At 37.0% G+C, this 25,312-nt stretch overlaps 1 protein-coding gene across 8 annotated transcripts in view; it reads right to left on the reverse strand.

Annotated features, from left to right (window-relative positions):
- CHD9 (chromodomain helicase DNA binding protein 9) overlaps window positions 1–25,312 on the reverse strand; it is a 330,078-nt gene that overhangs the window by 226,271 nt on the left and 78,495 nt on the right. For 6 of the 8 annotated variants that reach the window (XM_058280018.2, XM_058280021.2, XM_023587822.3 and 3 more), the window contains one exon: window positions 12,839–14,459. The exons of the other annotated variants lie outside the window; for them this stretch is intronic. In XM_058280018.2, coding sequence (XP_058136001.1) covers window positions 12,839–14,296 — 1,458 coding nt within the window. In that variant the 5' untranslated portion in view covers window positions 14,297–14,459. The remainder of the gene's footprint in view (window positions 1–12,838; window positions 14,460–25,312) is intronic. 8 annotated transcript variants of the gene reach the window in all.

Genomic DNA, 25,312 nt, shown 5'->3' on the forward strand with positions numbered 1-25,312 from the left:
ATTTAAAAATAGATGGAACTACACAACACAAACAGTAAACCCTAAATTAAATCATGCCCTATAGTTAATAGTAAAACTATTAAAATGTGCTTTTAGCAATTGTAACAAATGCAATTGTTAATCACTGTAATTATCAACAAGGTGTTAATAATAGGGTGCTAAATGGGAATCCTGTATTTTATGCATGACTGTTCTGCACACCCACAATTCCTCTAATAAAAAAGAAAAAAAATGCACGAATTAAAATGACAAAGCCTGAAAAAAAAATTGAGAAAAAAAGTTAAGTTTTAGGCTTTATAACTTCGGTTATACTCTGGACAAAGTGATTAGTCAAACTAGTGAGAATTCTACATGTAAACATATAAAGTAGACAGATGACACTAGGTTCATTAGGTGGAGGTTTTTCTGCAGGGTTCTTCTGAACACTAAGATGCTTGATCCTCCTCCAGCAGAGGGACTCAAAGCTACAAAAAGAAGGTGGAGGGTGGCGGAGAGATGGTGAGAAAGGTTATAAGTGCCTTTCAAATTCTCTGCATCTATTTGGACATTTCAAAAATACACTTAAAATACCATTTGAAACAGAACTAAAATCAAACCAATGGAAAACATAAAGATTTTAACATTTTCAAATACTTAAAGGCTTTGAAATGAAAAACTGGTCCCTAAATATTTAATTTCAAGAATGGTAGTATATTTCATTGTCCACCAAATCCTAGGTAACCAAGGCACTGAAGCATTTTATGAATCTTTAAATAACAAGATTTCAGGGAAAAAAAAGATAAAATATTACATTAAATATATTTTTCATTATAGAAGTAATATATTCACATGACAAGAACTGGAGGAAATAAAAGAAAATTGTAATTGTATTACCCTAAAACAACTTATTTCTTTCCAGGGTTATACTCATATGCAATATTTTCTTACTACTACCAAAAAAATTACAATAATAAAAATATTCATTAAATACTTACCATATGCTAAGAACATTTCTAAGCAGTTTTACATGCTAGAACTCATTTAATCCTTTCTAGGGCCTAATATGTAGATTCTATTATTGTTCACCCATTTTAATAATGAGGAAATGAGATGCAAAAAAGATATATAACTAGCCCAAAACACATAACTAAGAAGTGACAGGAGTTGAGATTGTAACCCAAATAGCCTGATAGTAGAGCCTGCACTATGAACCACTTCAACTTTACTGTAATATTAATTTTGAAGTCTGGATTTCCCCCCATCATTAAGATTTTCTTACTGTTAGCCTTCAGTCTTTTTAATGTCTATAATACTTTATCTGATACGAATATGATAATAAATTAAGTTTACATTTGTACCTTATACAGTAAGGTAAACATCTTTGGGTATCTTATCTTCCCATATCTAAATTACTATAATGAAGTACTTTTATACTCTTAAGTATACCATCAAATTGCATTCTAAAATATTTGCCTCAAGGAACAAAGCCAAGAAAAAAACAATTATACCATACATTTGCCAGCATTAAGCACTAACATATAGAATTTTTTTGTAATCGGTAAAAATCAAATCTCATTTCAAACTGCATTTTAGGAAATAAAGAACTAAAAGAAATTTAAAAAACACAGATTTTAAAAACTGCATTTTAATTATTAAGGTTGCATAACATTCTAGCTTTGATTACTATTTCCATTTCTTCCTGTGAATTTCCACTTTATATGCTTTTTTTACTTATCCACTGAGATCTTAAGTTTTTGCTGATCAATAGACTTTCATTAAGATGGCATGGGAAAGGTAGACAGGGCTCAACTCTCTAAGAAACAATGGAGGAAGGACAAAAGGTTTTGGGGCTCTGAAGAACAAGAGAATGCTACATAGCCCCCAGGAGGGCAAGGGACAGAGACAAAGAAGCCAAAACAAAACTGTAAGTTGCTAAACCCTGCAGCCTGGAACAGCACTTATCTCCCACCCACATGGCAAACAACCTGGATAAAACTGATGCCTCACAGAAGCTGAGAGGGGAACACATATCTTCCTCCCTGGGAAGAGTGAGGGTGCTGCAGAGAGCGGCCAACAGAGCCTGCACTGACTCTCAGCTCTGGCCAGACCAGAATCACAGGCAAGTGGAGGTTGAAAGAGTCACCTCTGTGGAAGGATTTGCTGATGAGTGCCATCTACTGACTGAAAGGGAAACCGAAAGGAAGAAAAATTTCTTTTAGGTGTTTCATGTTCAAATGCCTGGGATCAGATCTATACCACATTAATGAGCCCCTGACCCTATTTTCATCACTTAAACTGGACAATTTTAAAGACTTAGAACAAGGTCAACTAAAAATCAAAGAAAAGATGTGGCACAAAACTATTAGGCAAGAGAGACAAATTGACCATCAGAGTTAATTCACCAATGTATTCAGATGCCTGGAAATCAGCAGAAAATTACAAGGCATACTAAGAAACAGGAAGAGATGGCCCAAGCAAAGGAATAAACCAAATATGCTGACAACGCACAGATTTAAGACAACTAGTCAACGATAACCACACAAATCTCCTAAATTAATCCAAGGACTAGCAGGAAAATATGACTAAAGAGATGAAAGGTATTTTTAAGAAGACAATGAGTGAACATATAAGAACAATCTGAGAGCCAGCAAGGGAAAGTAACAGAGCTTACGGGAATGAAAGACACAATGGATGAAATTAAAAATTCATTAGAGAAGATGTGGCTCAAGCAATTGGGTGCTCGCCTCCCACATGGGAGGTCCCAGGTTTGGTACCCAGTGCCTTCTAAAGAAGATGAGCAGTAGGCCACAACCAGCAAGATACCACAATGAGCAGACACCGTAACTAACCAGGGAAAGGGATCACCTCAAGCAATTGGGCACTCACTTCCCACATAAGAGGTCCAGGTTCGGTTCCTCGTGCCCCCTAAAGAAAAGAGGCAGATAATGAACACACAGATGAGGGACCCATCTCAGGGGTGGGGATAAATAAATTTTTAAAAAAAATAACATTCAAGGTACATAACAGCAGATTTGAATTGCTTGAAAACAGAATTAGTGATTTTGAAGACAACATATGAACTTGAAAGGACAGGAAAACAAAGAGAAAAGAGTGGGAAAAAATGGAACATGGTCTCAGGGAACTTAATGGCAACACAAAATACACAAACATATGCGTTATCAATGTCCCAGGAGGAAAAAGGAACAGAAAAGGGGCAGAAAGAATATTTGAGGAAACAATGAGAGAAAACTTCCGAATTCTTAAGAAAGACATAAATATCAGAATCCAAGGACAACAAACCCCAAACACAATAAATCCGAATAGATCTACTGGGACATCTGCTATTCAGAATGACAAATACCAGAAATAAAAAAGAGAGGATTCCAAATGCAGTAAGAGAAAAGCAATGCATCACATACAAGGGAACCTAAATAAGACTAAGTGCTGACCTCTCATCAGGAACCACGGAGGCAAAAAGAAAGTAGTACAATGTATTTAAGGTATTAAAAGAGAAAAATTGCCAACTAAGAATTCTTTATCCTGCAAACTGTCTTTCAAAAATGAGGGTGCCTTGCAGCAGTGGTGCCACTTTAGCAGAGTATGATTTATAGCAACCAGAGTCATGGCAGGACAGCTACTTAGAAAGTTTTTTCCCCTCTTGACTGAATCCTGGTCGAAAGGAGTACAGCCAAAACTGTAACCAAAGGAGGCATTATGCTTCCAGAAAAATCTCAAGGAAAAGTGCTGAAGACAACAGTATTAGCTGTTAGATCAGGATCTAAAGGAAAGGGTGAAGATATTCAACCAGTTAGTGAGAAAGTTGGAGATAAAGTTCTTCTCCCAGAATATGGAGGCACCAAAGTAGTTCTAGATGATAAGGATTATTTCTTATTTAGAGATGGTGACATTCTTGGGAAGTATGTAGACTGAAATAGATCATTATTGAAATGGCATCATGTGAAGGTGCCCATTACACTAAAGTTCTGAAATTTTCCATCATGTAGATAATTTCCAGGTCTCTCCTTTATAATAAACTAATGATAATCCAGTGTCTCTAAAATTTAGTGTCACTGTACTAATATAAACATTTTCAAATAAAAATATGTAAATGAATTCTAAAAAAGAGGGTGAGTTTAAAGTCTTCACAGACAAAAACTGAGAGAATTTATTACCAAAAGATTATGTTTACAAGAGATAAAGAGGGGGTACTACAGCTTGAAAGGAAAAAAAAACAAGAGCAAGAGACTTGGAGAAGAATATAGAAATGAACATTATTAGTAAGGGTAACTTAGAGAGTAAAAAGACAGACAATTGTAAGAAATGACAACAGAAAGCCAAAGGATAAAATCGACGAAGTAATGCCTTTACAATAATAACACAGAATATTAATGAATTGAATAACCCAATCAAAAAATATAGACTGATAGAATATATAAAAAAAACCATGAGGCTTCTATATGCAGTCTACAAGAGACTAACCTCAAACGTAAGGACACAACCAGGTTGAAAGTGAAAGGGTGCAAAATGATATTCCACACAAATATTAATCAAAAAAGATCTGGAGTAGTGACACTAGTATTGGACAAAATAGACTTTAAATGCAAAACTGTTATGATGAAGAAGGTCATTATGTATTTATAAAAGGAGGAATTCACCAAGAAAAAATAACTATAATAAATACTTATGCACCTAACCTGGGTACCTCAAGATACATGAGGCACACACTGGGAAACTAAAGGGAGAAATAGAAGTCTCTACAATAATAGTTGGAGACTTCAATATACCACTCTCAGCACTGGATAGATCATCTGCACAGAGGATAAATAAGGAAACAGAGAGATTGAATAATATGATAAATGAACTAGAAGACATTTAAAGAGCATTATACCCCAAAACAGCAGGATATATATTCTTTGCAAGTACTCATAGATCTTTCTCCAGGATAGACCATATATTTGGTCAAAAGACAGGGCTCAATAAAAGGAAAAAAGATTGAAATTGAACAAAATATTTTCTCTATAATGCTGCTAATAATGGAATGAAGTTGGAATTAAAGAACACCCTCTTAAATAATCAGTGTGTCAAAGAAAAAAGTTGCAAGAGAATTCAGTAAATATCTCAAGATAAATGAAAATGAGAACATAACATAGCAAAACATACAGGATATAGCAAAATATTTTCCATTATTATAATAAAAAATTAATTGTCTTTATTGTAGGTTAGCAAAAGTTTGTGCTGTCTCCCCACAGTCAGCCTGTTTCTCAGCACCATGCACAAGGGGTATTTGAAAGAGAGAACATAAATTTAAGCACTTAAAGGAGCTACTGACCAAAGTTAAGAGTACCTCTTAACTTGTTCAAAATAACAGCAATGAGAGCTGTTATTAACAATAAACAGAAAAGTATTTTTGTAATCTTGAAAGAATACAACTACTCACAGAAGAATAAAGACAGGAAATATAGCAGTTGGATAAATCTAGAATTTTTCCAACTGGGGGCAAACACTTCGGAGTATCACAGGTTTATAATTTTTAGGACTTGTTTGGAGTAATAATAAATGATGAGGATTTCTTCCAAGCTTATGAGATCTATGCATTTTTTAATCTTATTTTAAATCAGGTCAGAGCCAGGAAATAGCCACAACACTTGAGTCATGATTTGTAGTTGAATTCCTAGTTTGGGAAATTTATAGCCCTCAATGGTTGTATTAAAAAAAGAAGAGCTATCAGCACCACACTCTATGCATTACCTTCCCCCCAGCTGGGACATGACTCCCAGGGATGAGCCTCCCTGGCACCAAGGGATTACTACCAATCACCAGCTTTTGATGCAACTATAAAAAGATCTTGAATAAAAGGGGGAGAGGATAAAGACAAATGAGTTTATATGGCTATGAGATTTCAAAATGAGTCAGAAAGTCATCAGAGGGCTCACACATAAGCACTTCTCAGCAGGATCCCAGAGACAGCCAAAGTAGATACAACCCCAGGTACCGGTGCTCCTCAGGGCTATGGAGATACACAGGTTCTATGGTCATGGCAGATGGTTCTGGAGTTCAGTGCCTTATGAGTAGGCCCTACTTTGGAATTTGTGCTGCTGAGTATAATGGAGTTGGACTCAGATGTGAATTTTCTACACATGCCTCTTCTGTCACGTTTACTGAACCTGTGGTTGGTGCTGGGGTTGGTATATATTCAGGAGACTTGAGTCTCTGGATTCTCTGACCATGTGCCAGCTGGGCCCTGAGCCTCAGCGGAATTGCAACACCTACTCACCAGTTCATTGGACTTACCCAGGTCAGCTAACAGGGAGGTGAAGATGGTCAACCACCACACCAGGGAACTAAGAGTGTCTACAAATGCAAGCAGGAAGAGTCACATCCATCAGCCATGTGGGATCTAAGCCCCTTCTTGATTTAGAGGTGGAATGGACATTACCATCCCATGGTCCACAGGAGGAAGGAATAAAATATAGATTACAGTGGTTTTACTGGTATTCTACTATAGAACTATTGTGACTCTAGCAATGGAAGAAATTATATCATTGATGTGGAGACAGTAGCCACGGTAGTTGCTGGGGGCAGGGAGAAGGAAGAAGAGATGTGCTGTGGGGGCATTTCGGGACTTGGAATTATCCTAAATGATATTGCAGGGACAGAGGCTGGACATTATATATCCTGACACAACCCACTGAATGGACTGAGGGAGAGTGTAAACTACAATGTAAACTATAATCCATGCGGTGCAGCAGTGCTCCAAAATGTATTCATCAAATGCGATGAACGTGCCACAATGATTAAAGAGGTTGTTTATTTGGGAGGAGTGGGGGGTGGGGGTGGGGAGTGGAGGTATATGGGAATCTCTTATATTTTTTAATGCAACATTTTTTGTGATCTATGTATCTTTAAAAAAAGACAAATAAAAATAAAAAAGGAATACAGGAAAGAAAAAAAGAACTAAAATCAAAGACCTAACTACACCTGGAGGAACTAGAAAAAGAACAGCAACCTAATCCCAACCAAGCCAAAGGAAAGAAATAATAAAGGTAAGAGCAGAAAAAAAATGAAATTGAGAACAAAAAAACAACAGAGAGAATCAAGAAAATCAAAATTTGATTCTTTCAGAAGTGCAACAAAACTGACAACCCTTAGCTAGATGGATAAAGAAAAAAAGAGGGAAGATGTAAATAAATAAAATCAGACACAAGAGGGTGAACATTACCACTGCACCCCCAGAAATAAGAAAGATCGTAAGAGGATATTATGAACACCTTTAGGCCAACAAACTGGAAATGAAGATGAGATCAACAAATTCCTAGAAACATACGAATAATCTACACTGACCCTAGAAGAAACAGAAAAACTCAACAAAACAATCACAAGTAAAGAGATTGAAACGGTCATCAAAAACCTTCCAAAGGGAAGCAGATGTGGCTCAATCAACTGGGCTCCCATCTACCATACAGGAGGCCTTGGGTTCACTTTCCAGGGCCTCCTTGTGAAGGCAAACTGGCCCACACCCACGGACAGCAAATGGCCCATGCCCCCAGAGAGTTGGTGCAGCAAATTGATGCAACAAAAGCGAGATAAGCAGACAAAGAAGAATGTGCAGTGAATGGACACAGAGAGCAGACAGCGAGCAAGCGGCAAGGGGGAGCAGGAATAAATAAATCTAAAAAAAAAAGAAAGAAAGAAACCTCCCAAAGATGAAAAGCCCTGGACAAGTGGCTTGACAGGTGAATTCAACCAATCATTCAAAAACAATCTAATACCAATCTTGCTCAACTCTTCCAAGAAAATGAACTGGAAAAAACACTACCAAACCCAATCTATGAAGCCAATACCAACTTTACACCAAAACCAGAAAAGAAACTATGAAAAAAGAAAATACAAAATTTTTCTTATGAATATAGATGCAAAAATCCTCAACAAAATATTTGCAAACTGAATCCAAAAACACATTAAAAGAATTATATAGGGAAGTGGATGTGGCTCAAGTGATTTTGAGTTTCTGCCTGCTACATGGGAGGTCCCTGGTTCGGTTCCTGGGGTCTCCTAAAGAAGATAGTGAACTGGCGTGACATGCAGGTGAGGTGAACTGACCCAATGAGAGACACAAGAAGAAAAACATAATGAGACACAACAAAAAAGGGAGCAAAGGTTCCCGGTGCCTCCTAAAAAGCCAGTGAGCTGATACAACGGGCAGACACTATGAACTCACACAACAAGAAACGTGGGGAGGAAAATCACAATAAGACACCACAAATCAGAGAACGGAGGTGGCTTAAGCAAGTAGGCACCTCCCCTCCAAAGCAGAGGTCCCGGATTTGGCTCCTGGTGCCTCCTAAAGAAACAAGGAAGATGAACAGACATAGCAAGTGCAAACAAGAAGAGGGTATTTTATTTATTTATTTTAAATAAATAAAAATAACTTTAAAAAAAATTTTTTTTAAATTTTTATACCATGATCAAATGGGTTTTATCCCATGTATATAAGGATGGTTCAACACAAGAAAATCAATTAGTATAATAAATCACCTTAATAAATTAAAGAAAAAAAAATCACAAGGGAATCAGATGTGCCTCAATTAGATGTGCACCTGCCTACCACATGGGAGACCCTGGGTTTGGGTCCCGGTGCCTCCTAAAAGGAGACAATCAGATGCTGCTGCTGCCAGAATGAGCTAGAGGTCGCCCCTGCCACAACAAGCAGATGCCATAAGCCAGCAGATCCGCAACCTCCAGGGAATGGATGTGGCTCAGGCTGTTGGGCACTTGCCTCTCATATGGGAGGTCCCAGGTTCAGTTCTCAGTGCCTCGTGGAGAAGGCAAGCAAACAATAAGCAGAAAGATGACAGAACTATCTGGGGAAGGGCGGGGGTAAATAAAGAAAAAATAAAGTATTAATAAATAAATCTAAAAAAACAACAACACAAGATCCTCTCAATTGATGCAGAAAGGGTGTTTGATAAAATACAGCATCCTTTCTTGATAAAATACTCCAAAAGATTGGAAGAGAAGGAAGCTTTCTCAACATGGTAAAGTACATATATGAAAAACATACAGCTAGCATTGTACTCAACGGTGAAAGACTGAAAGCTTTCCCACTGAGTTCAGGAACAAGACAAGGATGCCCACTGTCATCACTGCTTTCAATATTGTGCTAGAAGTTTAGAGCAATTAGGCAAGAAAAAGAAAAAAAATGCACTCAAATAGTAAAGGAAGAAGTAAAATAGGGCGGCAGACTTGGCCCAGTGGTTAGGGTGTCCGTCTACCACATGGGAGGTCCGCGGTTCAAACCCCGGGCCTCCTTGACCTGTGTGGAGCTGGCCCATGCGCAGTGCTGATGCACACAAGGACTGCTGTGCCCCGCAGGGGTGTTCCACGCGCAAGGAGTTTGCCCCACATGGAGTGCGCCCCGTAAGGAGTGTGCCCCATAAGGAGAGCTGCCCAGTGCAGGAATGGTGCCGCACACACGGAGAACTGACACAACAAGATGAAACACAGATTCCTGTGCCGCTGACAACAACAGAAGCTGACAAAGAAGACACAGCAAATAGACACAGAGAACAGACAACCGGGGTGGGGGGAGAAGGGGAGACAAATAAATACATAAATAAATCTTAAAAAAAAAAAAAAAAGAAGTAAAATAAAACTGTCACTATTTGCTGATGATATGATCCTTTATCTAGAAAATCCTGAAATATCAACAATAAAGCTACTGGAACTAACAGACAAGTTTGACAAAGTGGCAAGACACAGGATTAATACACAAAAACCAGTAGTTTTTCTATACACTACTGAGGTGCAATCTGAGAAGGAAATCAGAAAAAAAAATCTATAATAGCAATTAAAAGAATCATATCTTTAGGAATAAACTTAACCAAGGACATAAAGAACATGTATTCAGAAAACTACAAAACATTGCTAAAAGAAACCAAAGAAGACAAATAAATGGAAGGCTATTTCATGTTCATGGATTAGATGACTAAATATTGTTACAATGTCAATCCTACCCAAACTGATCTACAGATTCAATTCAATCCTGATAAAAATCCTACAGTCTTTTTGCAGAAATGGAAAAGCCAATTATCAAATTTATTTGGTAGGGTAAAGGGTCCCAAGTAGCCAAAAATGTCTTTACAAAGAAGAATGAAGTTAGAAGACTGTCACTTCCTGACTTTGAAGCATATTACTTAGCTACAGTGATAAAAACAGCATGGTACTACTGTTTTTATACATTTTTACAATATATTCATGGATATATTGACCAATGAAACTGAACCAAGAACTCACAAATAGAGCCTTACATCTATAGTCAAGTGATAAACACATGTTTTTCAAAAGACTTTGTCAAGAAAGTAAAAAGGCAGCATACTCATTGGGAGAAGGTATTTGGAAACAACATATCTGACAAAGGTTTGATATCCATGTTACATAAAGAAATCATACAACTCAATGAAAAAAGACAAGCAATCCAATTAAAAAATGGGTAAAAGACTTGAATAAACATTTCTTCCAAAAGCAAATACAAATGGCCAAAAAGCACATGAAAAATTGTTCAATATCACTAGCTATTAGGGAAATACAGATCAAAACTATAATGAGATAACATTTCACACTTTATAGAATGGACATTATTTAAAAAAATAGAGGGAAGAGGACATGGCTCAACTGATAGAACATCCGCCTACCATATGGGGGTCCAGGGTTCAAACCCAGGGCCTCCTGACCCGACCCATGTGGTGAGCTGGCCCACGTGCAGCGCTGCCGTGCGCAAGGAATGCTGTGCCACGCATGGGTGTCCCCCATGTAGGGGAGTCCCACGCACAAGAAGTGTGTCCCGCACTGAGCTGCCCAGCACAAGAAAAGCGCAGCCTGCCTGGGAGTGGCACCGCACACACAGAGAGCTGACACAGCAGGATGACGCAACAAAAGAGAGACACAGTTTTCTGGTGCTGCCGAGAATACAGGTGGACACAGAAGATGACACAACGGGGTGGGAGGGGGGAGGGGAGGGAGAGCAATAAAAAAAATAAATCTTAAAAAAAAAATAAATAGAAAACTCTATGTGCTGGAGAGGGTGTGGAAAATAGGAACACTCTTTCACTGTTGGTGGGAATATAGAATGGCATAGTGTCTGTGGAAGACAGTTTGGCAATATCTCAAGAAGCTGAATATAGAACTGCTATACAATGCAGTAATCCTATTAGTAGGAATATATTCAGAACTGAAAGCAAGGATGCAAACTGACATTTGCACTTATTCACAATTACTAAAATATAGAACCAGCCCAAGTATCTACCAATTAATGAATGACTAGATAAAATGTGTCATATACAGACAATGGAACACTATTCAGCTTTAAGAAGAAATGAAACCAGGACACATGACAACATGGATGAACCCTGAGGATATTCTGTTGAATAAAATAAGCCAGACATAGGACAAAAATTACATGCCTCACAAACATAAATATGATGAGTAAACTTATGAAAGTAAACTCTAAGAATATAGGTTACTAGGAAATAGAATATGGGATGAGACTGGGAGCTGATGTTCAATGTATGTAGGATTTTTAATAAGGTTTATTGTAAAACTGTAGAAATAAAAAGGTTGATAGTAACACATTATAGTGAGTATAATTAACACTGCATATTTATAAATGAGATTGTGGCTAAAAGGGATAGTCTATGGACATAAATATCAATTAAAAGGAAACTATAAAATAATCTAGGGTAGGTATAACAAAAGTGATTTTGGTGGTGGATGAATATTGGGGTTAATAGTATAAATATAAGAATTTTCTTCTTTTACAAAGTGTTAAGAATATGGTGATATACGGAAAATTACAACTAATGTAACTTACAGACAATAGTTTAATAGTAATATTGTAATATTATTGCAGCGATGACAAAGACGATATTAATTCTAAGAGACAACTATAGGGGGCATAAACAAGTATGGGATTTTTCCTTTTGGACTAATGAAAACATTCTAAAATTGAGATGATGACAGCACAACTCTGTGCTCTGTGAAAATGAAAGCCACTGAGTGCACACTTTGAATGGATTGTACAAAAAATGAGAGTGTGTACTACAGGGAATCCAGGGGAAGATGGACCATAGTTAACAGGACAAATATGAGAATGTTCTCTCTTGAATTATAACAGATATATAATACCAAGACAAGGTGTTAAAAATCAGGTAGGTTGGGGAAAAATACATCAAATAAAAGATATGGCTATAGTTAGTAGTAATATTCTGATGATGCTTATTTCATAGTATGTAAAAAAAGTTACATAACAATGCAAAGTATTGGTGGTGGGATAATGTATGGGAGCTCCGTATGATGATACACGTTTGTTTTCTAAGTTTATGATTTTTACAATACATTTATTATTTATGGTTATTCATGTATGAATGACATACTTCAATAAAATTTTATTTAAAGAATTTTTGCTTATCAACATAAAGAGCTTTTTATAAAAATATTAGCCATTTCATCTCATTTGCAAGAAAAATTTCCCAGTTGCTTCCCTTTTAATTATGATTAAGTTTTTGTTTGCTTTTGATAAAATAGCTTTTTGTTAAACGCAATCATAATTGAAAGTTACAAGAGAGCTCTTAAAACTTTACAATTTTCTAAATATAGAAGTTAGTATATTGCTTCAAGTACCTCAATAAATCTCTGGCAAATGTCAGAATGCTAAAGCAATATAAACCTATGTCCAAGTATGCATATTCACTTAACAAATAGAATTGCTGAGTTAGAAATCTTGAATATGTCTCATATAAAATTAACTCAGTAGCTATGGACCACCTTACCACAATCACCAAAATAAAAGCAGAGAGCTACATACCTGTTGCTGTAAACAGAGGCGATTTCTGTCATGTAAGTGCTGATGATTAGAAAGTGATGAATGCCAGCTCCGAGCCTGACTTTGCAACTGAGTTTGAGTCATATCAGAAGGCTGCATTACAAGATGTGAAGTAAAATGCCGATCAAGTTCATGATCTAAAACATGACTTGAACTCTCTTGCCCAAATGTTGATTCATCAAATTGTGGAAGGAGACCTTCCTGAAGGAGGTCCTCTGGGTCAAGTCCTGTGAATGGCTCAGTTTGAGACTCTACTTGATGAAGTAAATTCTCTTCTAAAGATGAAAAGCCATTAGTTTCTACATGATCGTTGAAATGTCCCATTTGAGTTCCTGAGTTAACAGGATCTGGAAAATTCATGTGCACAGGAGATAATTTTGAATTGCTAAAATTACCCTGAGGATGTGACGAATGCAACATTTGGAAATTATTTGAATTCAATGATGTACTGGGGTTTAGGATATGCTGAGTGGATTCTTGCTTGATTCCCCTATGAGGTGAAAAGGAATTACTTCCAGTAAAATCAGATAAAGTCTGATTTGTATGATTAGATACAAGTACTGTAGAGGACTGAAGAAGACTGCTTGGTGATATATGATTACTAGAAAAGGAATAATGTGAGGAAAACTGCTGTGAATTACTACTGACTGAACAAGAAGTCATATTTGGAGAAGGTCCATTAAAAGTTCCTTCTTGATGACTGCTACACTTGAGGAAGTGTGTTGAAGGATTTGACGTTTGAGAAAATTGCGGCATCGAAAGAGACTGTTGTGAAGTAGATGCATTAACTTGTGGTGGATGGTTAACACTGACTCTATGTGACCCAGAAACATTAACATCCATAAAATTTTTAGACTGGCTAAGAGAATTTTGCCTTGGGTTAAGATTGTTTCTGTTTTGTTGGGAACGTAGCGAAGGGCACTGTGTTTGTTGTTCCTTAGCCTGGAATAAGGCAAAGTCATGGTGTGCAATAAAACTTTTATTTTGATGCATAGAGTGCGAATGTCCTTGTTGGTGAAAAGGAGACCCATTTTGATTTGAAATGCTATTAGCGGTCTGATGGCCCCACATTGGACTGCCATCTGCTACATCTGGAAACAAACCATTGGATTGGTTTTGGGGGTGGATGGGAGAACAATTAAACTGAGAGTGTGGAGATAACACATGTTCAACTGGGCTACCAAAAGAGTGATTAGCTTGATGAAATTTCAATGACTCAAATTGATTTAACTGTTCAAAATCAGTCATCTTCTGGTGTGTCGAAGTACCCTGAACATGGTTCAGTGAGTCTATGTGCAAAGGTTCAAATTCTGCACCCAAGTTCAATTCATCAACTAGTGAAACAGGTCCTGGTTGTACAAATGCATCATCTGACAAACCTTCTAAGGTCTCACCAAAAAGATTGGCATCATCAAAAAAATCCATCATTGGATCTGTCATCTTGAAAATTCAGTAACAATCTGGGTTATTCACTCTATATGGAGTATATTCAGCTTCTTTTTAGTAGATATTAGTGGATCATTTCCGAAGGTCCTCAACTAATCCAAACAGGTCAATGTTCATTATTGCTCTAGATAATGACATGTTGTGAAGTGTCAGAATCCTAGGAAAATAAAAAAAAGCAATTTAAATTTAATATGTATTCATTAATAGTCTATAAACAAAGTTTATATATGGTTTAAAGAACATAAGCCTTTGTATATAGTATTTTGTATTGTAGAATAATTGATTGCAAATAGATAATAGTCTCTACATAGGAAAAAAAAACCCTGCTGAGAACACAACTATGCATTTAGAAGTACTAATGTACATTACTTCATTTTGAAGTTCATATATTATGATGAAAGAATATAATGTAAACCTGGGACTAGTATGTCAGACTCTTTTTCTCATACCATGAAATGGCTAGACCCAAGCAGGTCTAGCCGATGCATAAGTTTAGAGGTATTACACTTCCAAGTTAATGTATCAAGTTACAAGTTGATATAGATTTGACATTAAACTGTTAGATTAGTTAGTGCATCTAAGATCTTTAGCTCTAGACTCTTCAGCCTATAAATCATTTATTTTTTTTAAAAATCTATTATTTCATAGGCTATATGTGAAAATGCCTCAAGAGGAGTAATTGCATGAGATCATGATAAGCTGGCCCTGAACGAGATAAATGTTAGACATCTGATACATGGACCACTGACAGCATAAACATGTAGTATGTTCGGGATGTCTCCACATATTTCTGCCATGGTCCTCTTGCTCATCTACCATGGAAGATAAACCTCCTGACAGCCAACTGACTCAGGTACCTGTGAAGAAAAGGCAAGCACCTTCCTGTTAACAGCTGTATTCATTTTCTCTGAACCTGAGACTCCTCTATTAAATCATTTGGAATATATAATATTGCTTATTATATTTCCTAAACTGTGCAAATAAATGCATCTGAGAGTCACGCTGGGGAAAAAAAAACAGTAGCAGTAGCTTGAGCTAAGCAGTAAACTGGTCTTATGATAGTCTTAAGAGAAAAACATACACAATTTATATGTGAAAAAATCTACCCACTTACTTGCTAACATGAAATAGCTGGTCATTATTATTCCGGTCTTGTATCATTATAAAATTTTAACGAAATTCAGACTCTAGACTAGGGAACATCTATGTATACCTAAGCCATTAGTAAAGAAGGCAATGTTTCATGTTTGTATATGGATGTGTATTAATCAAGAGGAACATAAAAAAAAAAAATTACAATGAAAATTACCAAAGCTAATGTTATCAGTTACAAGGTATACCAGTTAATATATCATTAAGGAAAAAAAATGCTGCCAATTAAACTATGCCACTCTACCATTTATAACTTTTATTTTACAATTAATGAAATAACTTTTAAAAATGTATTTAGACTTAGACTTATTCCAAGAGATCTGATAATTTCTATTGCCTTGAGGTACTTTGCTTAGTCCATAAAACACTTGAACATTGTCATGCAAGAAAATCTGGAATTAGTTTGTCATTCCTTCAACAAAAAATATTTGCTTCACTAATATCAAATTTATACTTTGTTTCTGTTTCTGTGGTTTTCTGCATACTCAATAACTTTTTGGTTAAATGCTGAATAACAGTGTATTTTTTTTAAAGATTTATTTTTTATTTCTCTCCCCTTCCCCCCCCACCCCCAAGTTGTCTGCTCTCTGTGTCCATTCGCTGTGTGTTCTTCTGTGTCCACTTATATTCTTGTCAGTGGCACCATGAATCTATGTCTCTTCACGTTGCGTCACCTTGCTGTGTCAGCTCTCTGTGTGTGGGGCGCCACTCCTGGGCAGGCTGCACTTTTTTCACGCTGGGCAGCTCTCCTTATGGAGCACACTCCTTGCGCATGGAGCTCCCCTACATGGGGGACACCCCTGCATGGCACGGCACTCCTTGTGTGCATCAGCCCTGCGCGTGGGCCAGCTCATCACACAGGTCAGGAGGCCCTGGGTTTGAACCCTGGATCTTCCATGTGGTAGGTGATGCTCTACCATTGAGCCAAATCTGCTTCCCTAACAGTGTATTCTTTACAAATTTTAAATGCCAATTAAATGTGTACTACCAACAATGTACATAGCCCAACTGAAGTGAAAGCAACATAAATAGCTGTGATGAAGTTTCTGTATACACAATGACAACTACACTATGACTGCCATCTGGCAAATAGTAACTAAGACGCATTCTAATTTCAAAGATATTAAACATGAAAAAATATGCATAATAGGATTAATTTCTTCAGTATTTAGAATATATTAGAACCTTGAACTACAGAAAACTACTTCCCAATTGAACATTGAAAGTAGATTATCTGAACGATTACATTAGTTCATATATTCTTACTAATTCATATTGTGATAATAGTGAACTTAAAATACAAATATAAAACATAATATTCTGAATTTATATTACTATAGGCTCGTGTATTTGTTTTGTTTGACTCTTTAAAAGAATTATAGAATTTTTAAGACTATTCAGGAAATTTTCTTCCTCATTCAATTATTCAATGAACAGTTATTGATAGACAATTTCTAGGCACTAGAATGAGGGATAATAAATGACCTCTGAAGGGGATTATAGACAAGTAAATAGACCATTACCAGCACGTTATCTATGTTTTCATAAAGTATAAAGCAGGACCACATGATGGTGAAGAAAATGAATATAGATACCCATACCAGTACTACAAAGCCATATATTTCATATGTCACAAGATAGTGTCAACCTGTTATAAAAATAGGGACTAACGGTGAACTATGAAAAAATGGCCATCAAATCTAATAAAGCATACTTTCTGGTTTCAAGTTTATTCTGCAATTGACAGAACTCTCATTTTTCCATCTAATTTTATTATTAATCAAAGCAATTATTTACCAATAGTTAAGTATATCCAAAGCATCATTTGCAGGAACTTACAAAAGTCTCTGCCCTCAGGGAGCTCAGACTCTAAAGGAGGTAGAAGGGCTTAAGAAAAACACATTCTATGGAATAAAATATGGTAAATGTGGTCTAAGAGACACAAGTTTATCTATAAAATGATGTATAAAAGGAAGAGAGCATATTTGTCAAGTTAATCAGAAAAAGCTTCTTAGAGGAGGTAGCATCTGAGGTGATCCTCATAGATACTGGAAGGAGAAACCCTGTCAAAGAATTCAAGAGTAAAGGAATGGAAGCAAGTAAGTACATTTTAAGGCAATGTTATGGCCATTGCAGAGGTTTACAAAGGGAGAAAACCAGAAAATAAAACAATGGGAAAAGGGCAGAAATATAAATTGGAGCAATGCTGCAGGTTATTCTTATTAATCAAACTCATTAAAACAATATATATGGGGAAACAGAATTCTAGAGTTGAGATAAGTTTGTAAAATCAAAATCAAATGGTTCCTCAAACTTCATTTCTAAGAACACTTATTTGACACTAATGATCTGGTGATGATATCAAATGAGACCCAAATATCAAGAGGACAGAATCTGTGCCTTCAAAGAATTCATAATCTAGAGGGGGAGAAAGCCCATAAAGAAATGGTATGATACATATCTTCGCAGAAATGTGTACAACATACTGTGGTAGCACAAATTAGATAGCAACTAATTATATATGGAAAAGACACAGACTCAAGGTAAGATCTAAGCTGGGTTTTAAGAGGTAAAAATAAGGGAGGCAGACTTGGCCCAGTGGTTAGGGTGTCTGTCTACCACATGGGAGGTCCGCGGTTCAAACCCCAGGCCTCCTTGACCCATATGCGGTGCTGATGCGCATGAGGAGTGCCCTGCCACACAGGGGTGTCCCCCGCTTAGGGGAACCCCACGCGCAAGGAGTGTGTCTCTTAAGGAAAGCCGTCCAGCGTGAAAGAAAGTGCAGCCTGCCCAGGAATGGTGCCGCACACATGGAGAGCTGACACAACAAGATGAGTAACAAAAAAGAAACACAGATTCCTGTGCCGCTGACAACAGAAGCGGACAAAGAAGAACACACAGCAAACAGACACACAGAACAGACAACCGGGGCAGGGTGGGGAAGGGGAGAGAAATAAATAAATAAATAAATATTAAAAAAAAAAAAAAGAGTAAAAATAAGATATCTAATAAGAGTTTTATAATAGAATTTATATATACAAACTTATATCAGTGATAACTTTCCTCAACATCTAATAGTTGCTTTTGTTTTTCTGCCAAAGGTATTTTCATATCTTCCTAATAGATCCCTCAATATTCTTTCTACTAAATCAATCAGTCTTCCCAATACATTTCATTTCATCTAAAATGATAATCATTGATCTCTACCAAATTACTCAGCCCTTTATCAGTCATCCCATCAGTATTTCTACTACAGTATTAAATTTAAGCTACATTCATTTTTATTTTGTTTATGATAGTTTTATCAAGTCTGTTCTTGGGAAGAATTCAGTTCAGGATTCATCTCCTATGGAATGCCTCTCCTTACCCAGTTCTTAGTCTAGCACCCTCTATTATCTTACATACCACAAAGCACAAAAGAAATATATTATCTTTTCTCCTCATCTTTATATCCTTGGCGTGCTACCTATCATGCTAGGTACACGCTAAATTTTACTGAATGAATGCCTTAATGGGAATTAGAAAGACAATTAGATTTGAATTTTCAAAACCTAGCTGTAATACCTCTTAAGAGGGGTAGAAAACAGATCTTTTAAAATCCCTTCATTGTACCTACAGATACAGTTCCTTTCATTGTACCTAAAACTGGTAAGAGTAAAGTGGGGACAGTGTAGAAATGCCCAGAGTTGAGGCAGGACATGGTATTTCGGGAACTACTCAATAGTGTAGTATGGCCTGAGCATACTACCAGCGAAATAGCCAAAGAGCCCAGAGAGAGATAAGCAGGGGTAAGATATCCAGGGCTCTTATTAGCCAAATTAAGAAATCTGGACTTTATCCTAGAGCCAATAGGGAGCTATTTCACTAATTAAAATGTCCTCTCTGGCTAAATAGTGACTAACATTTTTACTATGGCAAAATTATTCTCATGGTGGCCATTAACATCTGAAATTATTTTAGGTCTCAAATAGTAACCCATCCAATGACAGTGACGAAAACACTTAAGTTACACCTGGAAAAATATTTTTAGTAAATGATAATGATAGGGAATATTAGTCATTTTAGAGGATATCCTTATTTGGCAAAATAAAAAGGCAGAAAACTTAAGCCAGTTCACCATTTCTTTATTGAAAAAAAAATCATTCAGTTGACTTCTAGAAATAGCTCCTGCTAAAGCATTCAAATTATACTTGAACATCTCTTATAAAGTTCTTTACATCAAGTTAATTTTTCCCCTGCCTTCCTAAGTATCTCTGCTGAGATTATTTAAAATCAAATCCTTCTTACTTAAGATAAATCTTTAAATTCTTAAAGACTTATGTCTCCCCTAAAGGCATTCTTTATCAAGCTATACAAGCTAAATATCCCCATTTATTCAAATGCAAAAAATTTTACCTAAAATGACTAAAATAAAAGGTTTAACGTTTAAAGGGATGAATCTTTAGCTACGGGCCCCAAATTACTCATTTTCTGAGGGTTCCACAAGATTTCTAGGTATGTGACTGGTAGATAATACTGCATTTGACAAGGTTTACTTAGCTTAAGGCTAATAAAATTATGTAATAATATGTTAGTAACTAGCTGAAGAGCCATACCCATATAGCACTAATTAATTTTCTAGTGGTACAATGCCAAACTTCTATCCATAGGCTGTCCTATTTAATATTTATTATCAGATTTAAATGAAGGTATAGAAAGACTGCTTAACGGGTGATTTTTAAGTTGTGAGAACAAATATAATAATTAACAGAACCAAGATACAAAAGAATCTCAAGAGGATGGCGTGATGAGTCAAATCTAATAATAATTTGTAACTACAAGGTACTGTTTTTAGTTGAAATAGTCAACTCTCCAAGGACATTCAGATTACATATAAGAAGAATGGCCAGGAGAGAACTATGGCTTTCTAGAAAGTATAAGCTTTTCCCTAAAGGGGGCTGATACCAGTCAGATTCAGTTAATTTTTGATAATAATTTTTAAAGACAAGCTGTGAGTCCAGACTTCTGTAAGAAATTTTCTGATTTCAAATGTTGGCAACTAATTCAAATCCTTTATATGCCATGTTTTGGATAGAAAATTCAATATAATAAACACGTGAACTCTTCTGATGTTCATGTATAAAGTTAATATGATGTCAAAAAAATTACAACAGTTTCTTTTAGTGCTAGATAAATCTAAAGTTAATGCAGAAAAATAAACAAAAAGCAAAGCCAGAAAAGATCTGAGAGAGAAATGAGGAAAGACTAACCCCACAAAATATTAATTCATTATAAAATCTCAATTATCAAAACACTATGAGCTCTGGGAAGATGGCATTGGAATAGACAGACAGGGCTCGACTATCTGACAAACACAATGGAGAAAGAGCCAAAAGTTGTCCAAGGTCCTGCTTTAGGAGTCAGCAGAGTAGGAATGTACTGTACAACTGCCAGGACGGTGAGGGACAGAGAGACAAAGAACACAAAACAAGAAACGTGACTTATTAAACTCCCACAGTGGACAAGAAAGGCCCATTCCCCAGCCTCAAGACATTAAGCCTAGATAAAATCCAAAGCTTAAAGCAGCCAACTGAGAAGGGAACAGATTTCTTCTTCCCTGTCAGCTGTTACAAGGGAGGGCTCACTTTGAATCTTGGCTCTAGCCAAACAAAAGCAAGGAAAGCAGAGGTTGAAACACCTCCCCAGAAAGGTTCCCTGATGAAAGCCATTTGCTGGCCAGCCAGGAAACTGCAATGAGAAAACTATTTTTAGATCTCTCCTTAGCCCCACTTCCTGGGAGAAAATCTGTACCTCATTAGTGAGTCCCTGGCCCAATTCTGATCATTTATGCTACACAATTTTTAAGACTCAGAACAAATTGAACAAAACATCAGAGTTGTTAGGAAAACAAAACCAAACACTAGGGGGAGGCAGACAAGGCTCAACTGATAGAGTGTCTGTTTACTATATGGAGGATCCAGGGTTCGATCCCCAGGGCCTCCTGACCTGTGTGGTAAGCTGGACCACACACAGTGCTGCCATGCACAGGGAGTACTGTGCCACACAGGGGCGCCCCCGCATAGGGGTGCCCCATGCGCAACGAGTGTGCCCCATAAGGAGAGCCGCCCCGCATGAAAAAAGCTCAGCCTGCCCAGGAGTGGCACCGCACACACGGAGAGCTGATGCAACAAGAGACGTAGTTTCCCAGTGCTGCTGGATAATGCAAGTGTACACAGAAGAACACACAGCAAATGGACAGAGAGGAAACAAGGAGAGTAATAAATAAAATAAATCTTAAAAAAAAATACTAGGTAAGAGAGAGAAATTGGAAATTGACCATCAGAGTAAATTCACCAGCATACTCAGATGCCTAGACATGAGCAAAAAATTACAAGTCATACTAGGAAACAGGAACAAACCAAATATTTGGATATCCCAATAAAGCACAGGATTTAAAACAACTAATCAATGAAAATTACACAAATCTCCAACAGCAATTTAAAGAATTGAAGAGAAAAATATGACTAAAAAGAATTGCACACCTGGGGGAAAAGGAGAGAAATAAATAAAAAATAACTAAATTTTTAAAAACCTTAAAAAATACATTAGAAGCACATAATAGCAGTTTGGAATTGCTTGAAAGCAGAATTAATGACTTTGAAGACAGAACATCTAAACTGGAAGAGTCAGGAGAACAGAAAGACAAAAAAGAAAAAGAAAAAATGCAACAGGGTCTCAGGGAATTGAATGATGTGAAACACACAAACATATGTGTTATCATTGTCCGGAAGAAGAGAATGGAAAAGCAGCAGAAAGAAAATTTGAGGAAATAATGACAGAAAACTTCCCAACCCTTATGAAATACCAATATCCAAGGACAGCACACCCCACACAGAATAAATCTGTAAAGACCTACTCTCAAACACTTACTACTCTGAATAACAAATATCAGAGATAAAGAGAAGAATCTAAAAGCAGCAAGAGAAAAGCAAAGCATTGCATACAAGGCAAACTCAATAAGATTAAGTGCCAACCTCTCATCAGAAACCATGTCAGCAAGAAGAAAGCGGTATGATATATTTAAAGTATGAAAGAGAAAAATTACCAATTCAGAATCTTTTCTCCAGCAAAACTGTATTTCAAAAATGAGAATATTGAAGTTTTTTCAAATAAAACCTGACCGAGTACATTACCAAAAGACTATATTTACAAGAGATACTAAAGGGGGTGCTGCAGCCTGAAGGGGAAAAAAAAAAGGGTGAAAACTTGGAGAAGAATGTAGAAATGAAGATTGCTAGGAAGGGTAACTTAAAGGGTAAAAAGACAATAGTAAGCTATGAAAACAGAAAGCCAAAGTATAAAATGAACAAGGTAAGTAATGCCTTTACAGTAATGGCACTGAATTTTTTTTTTAAGATGTTTTTTTCTTAATTTCTCTCCCCTTCCCCACGCCCACCCCAGTTGTATGTTCTCTGTGTCTATTTGCTGCGTGTTCTTCTTTGTCCGCTTCTGTTGTTGTCAGCGGCACGGGAATCTGTGTTTTCTTTTTGTTGCATCATCTTGCTGTGTTAGCTCTCTGTGTGTGCGGCACCATTCCTGGGCAGGCTGTACTTTCTTTCACACTGGGCAGCTCTCCTTACGGGGTGCACTCCTTGCGCTTGGGGCTCCCTTTCGTGGGGACACCCCTGCGTGGCACAGCACTCCTTGCGCGCATCAGCACTGCACATGGGCCAGCTCCACACCGGTCAAGGAGGCCCGGGGTTTGAACGGCGGACCTCCCACGGATGCCCTAACCACTGGGCCAAGTCCGCTTCCCTGGCACTGAATATTAATGAATTAAGTTACCCAATCAAAAGACATAGACTGATAGAGTGTATTAAAAAATATGAGTCATCTAGTCACCTCAACTCAAATGTAAGGACACTACCAGGTTGAAAGTGAAAGGTTGGGAAAAGACATTCCATGCAAACAGTAACCAAAACAGCTGGAGCAGTGATACCAATAATAAAAACAATAGACTTTAAATACAAAACTGTTAAAAGGGATGAAAGAGGTCATTATATTAATAAAGGGAAAATACACCAAGAAGGAATAACTATAATAAATATTTATGCACATAAACTGGGAACCTCAAGATATATGAGGCACACATTGGCAAAACTGAAGGAAGAAACGGATGTCTTTATAATAATAGTTGGAGACTTCAATACACCATTTTCAGTATTGGATAGAACATCTGGACAGAGGATAAATAAAAAGGGAGCTTGAATAACATGATAAATGAACTAGACCTGACAGACATTTATAGAGAAATGTACCCCAAAGCAGCAGTATATATATTCTTTACAAGCACTCATGGATCCTACTCCAGGATAGAACATATGCTGGGTAACAGGACAACACTCAATAAATTTAAAAAGACTGAAAATTATAAAAAACACTTTCTCTGACCATTACAGAATGAATTTGGAAATCATTAATCGACAGAAAAAGGGAAAAATCATAAATATATGGAGATTAAGCAACATATTCAAATAATTTGTGGGTCAAAGAAGAAAGTACAAGAGAATTCAGTTAATATCTTGATATGAATATGAATGAAAATGCAAATACAACATTTCGAAATCTATGGTATACTGCAAGGACAGTGTGGAGAGGGAAATTAATAGCCCTCAAAGCTTACATTTAAAAAGAAGAAACAGATTAAATTGAAGACCTAACTGCACACCTGGAGGAACTGGAAAAGAATAGCAAACTAATCCCAAACCAGCCAAAGGAAAGAAATAAAAAGATCAAGCAGAAATAAATGAAACTGAGAACAAGAAAACAATAGAATCAAGAAAACGAAAAGCTAGTTCTTTGAGAAGTGCACCAGAATAAACAAATCCTTAACTAGACTGACAAAAAAAAAAGAGTGACAAGATGCAAATAAATAAAATCAGAAATGAGAGGGGGCACATTACCAGCAACCATGAAGAAATAAAAGAGATTATAAGAAAATACTACGCACAACTGACAACCGTACGCCAACAAACGCCAACAAGACAATGTAGATGAGATGGGGAATCCCTAGAAACACATGAACAACCTACACCGACCCTAAGAGAAACAAAAGACCTCAAGAAAGCAATCACAGAAGTAAGGAGATTGAAACAGTCATCAAGAACCTCCCAAAGGGAAGCATATGTGGCTCAACTGATAGAGCGTCCGCCTACCAAGGAGGTCAAGGGTTCAAACCCAGGGTCTCCTGGCCTGTGTTAGGTTAGCTGACCCACGTGCAATGCTGCCGAATGCAAGGAGTGCCCTGCCATGCAGGGGTGTCCCCCGTGTAGGGGAGCCCCATGCGCAAGGAGTGTGCCCTGCAAGGAGAGCCACTCCATGTGAAAAAAGCACAGCCCGCCCAGGACTGGCACACACACACAGAGAACTGACGCAGCAAGATTATGCAACAAAAAGAGACACAGATTCCCAGTTCCGTCCAGAATGCAAGCGGACACAGAAGAACACACAGTGAATGGACACAAGAGAGCAGACAACTGGGGGGGGGGGGGGGGGGGGAGGGAGGGGGGGAGGAAAGAGAAATAAAAATAAATCTAAAAAACAAAACAAAACAAAACCTCCCAAAGATGAAAGGCCCCAGACAAGATAAAGCTCACAAGTGAATTGTACCAATCATTCAAAGGTGATCTAAAAGCAATCTTGCTCAAGTTCTTCCAAAAAATTGAACAGGAAAGAATGCTACCAAACGCATTCTATGAAGCCAACAACACCCTAATACCAAAACCAAATAAATATATTATGACAAAAGAAAATTACAGACCAATCAGTCTAATGAATATAGATGCAAAAATCCTCAACAAAATAATTGCAAACTGAATC

This window comes from Dasypus novemcinctus, chromosome 18 (assembly GCF_030445035.2).
Source record: "Dasypus novemcinctus isolate mDasNov1 chromosome 18, mDasNov1.1.hap2, whole genome shotgun sequence".
Taxonomy (NCBI): Eukaryota; Metazoa; Chordata; class Mammalia; order Cingulata; family Dasypodidae; genus Dasypus; species Dasypus novemcinctus.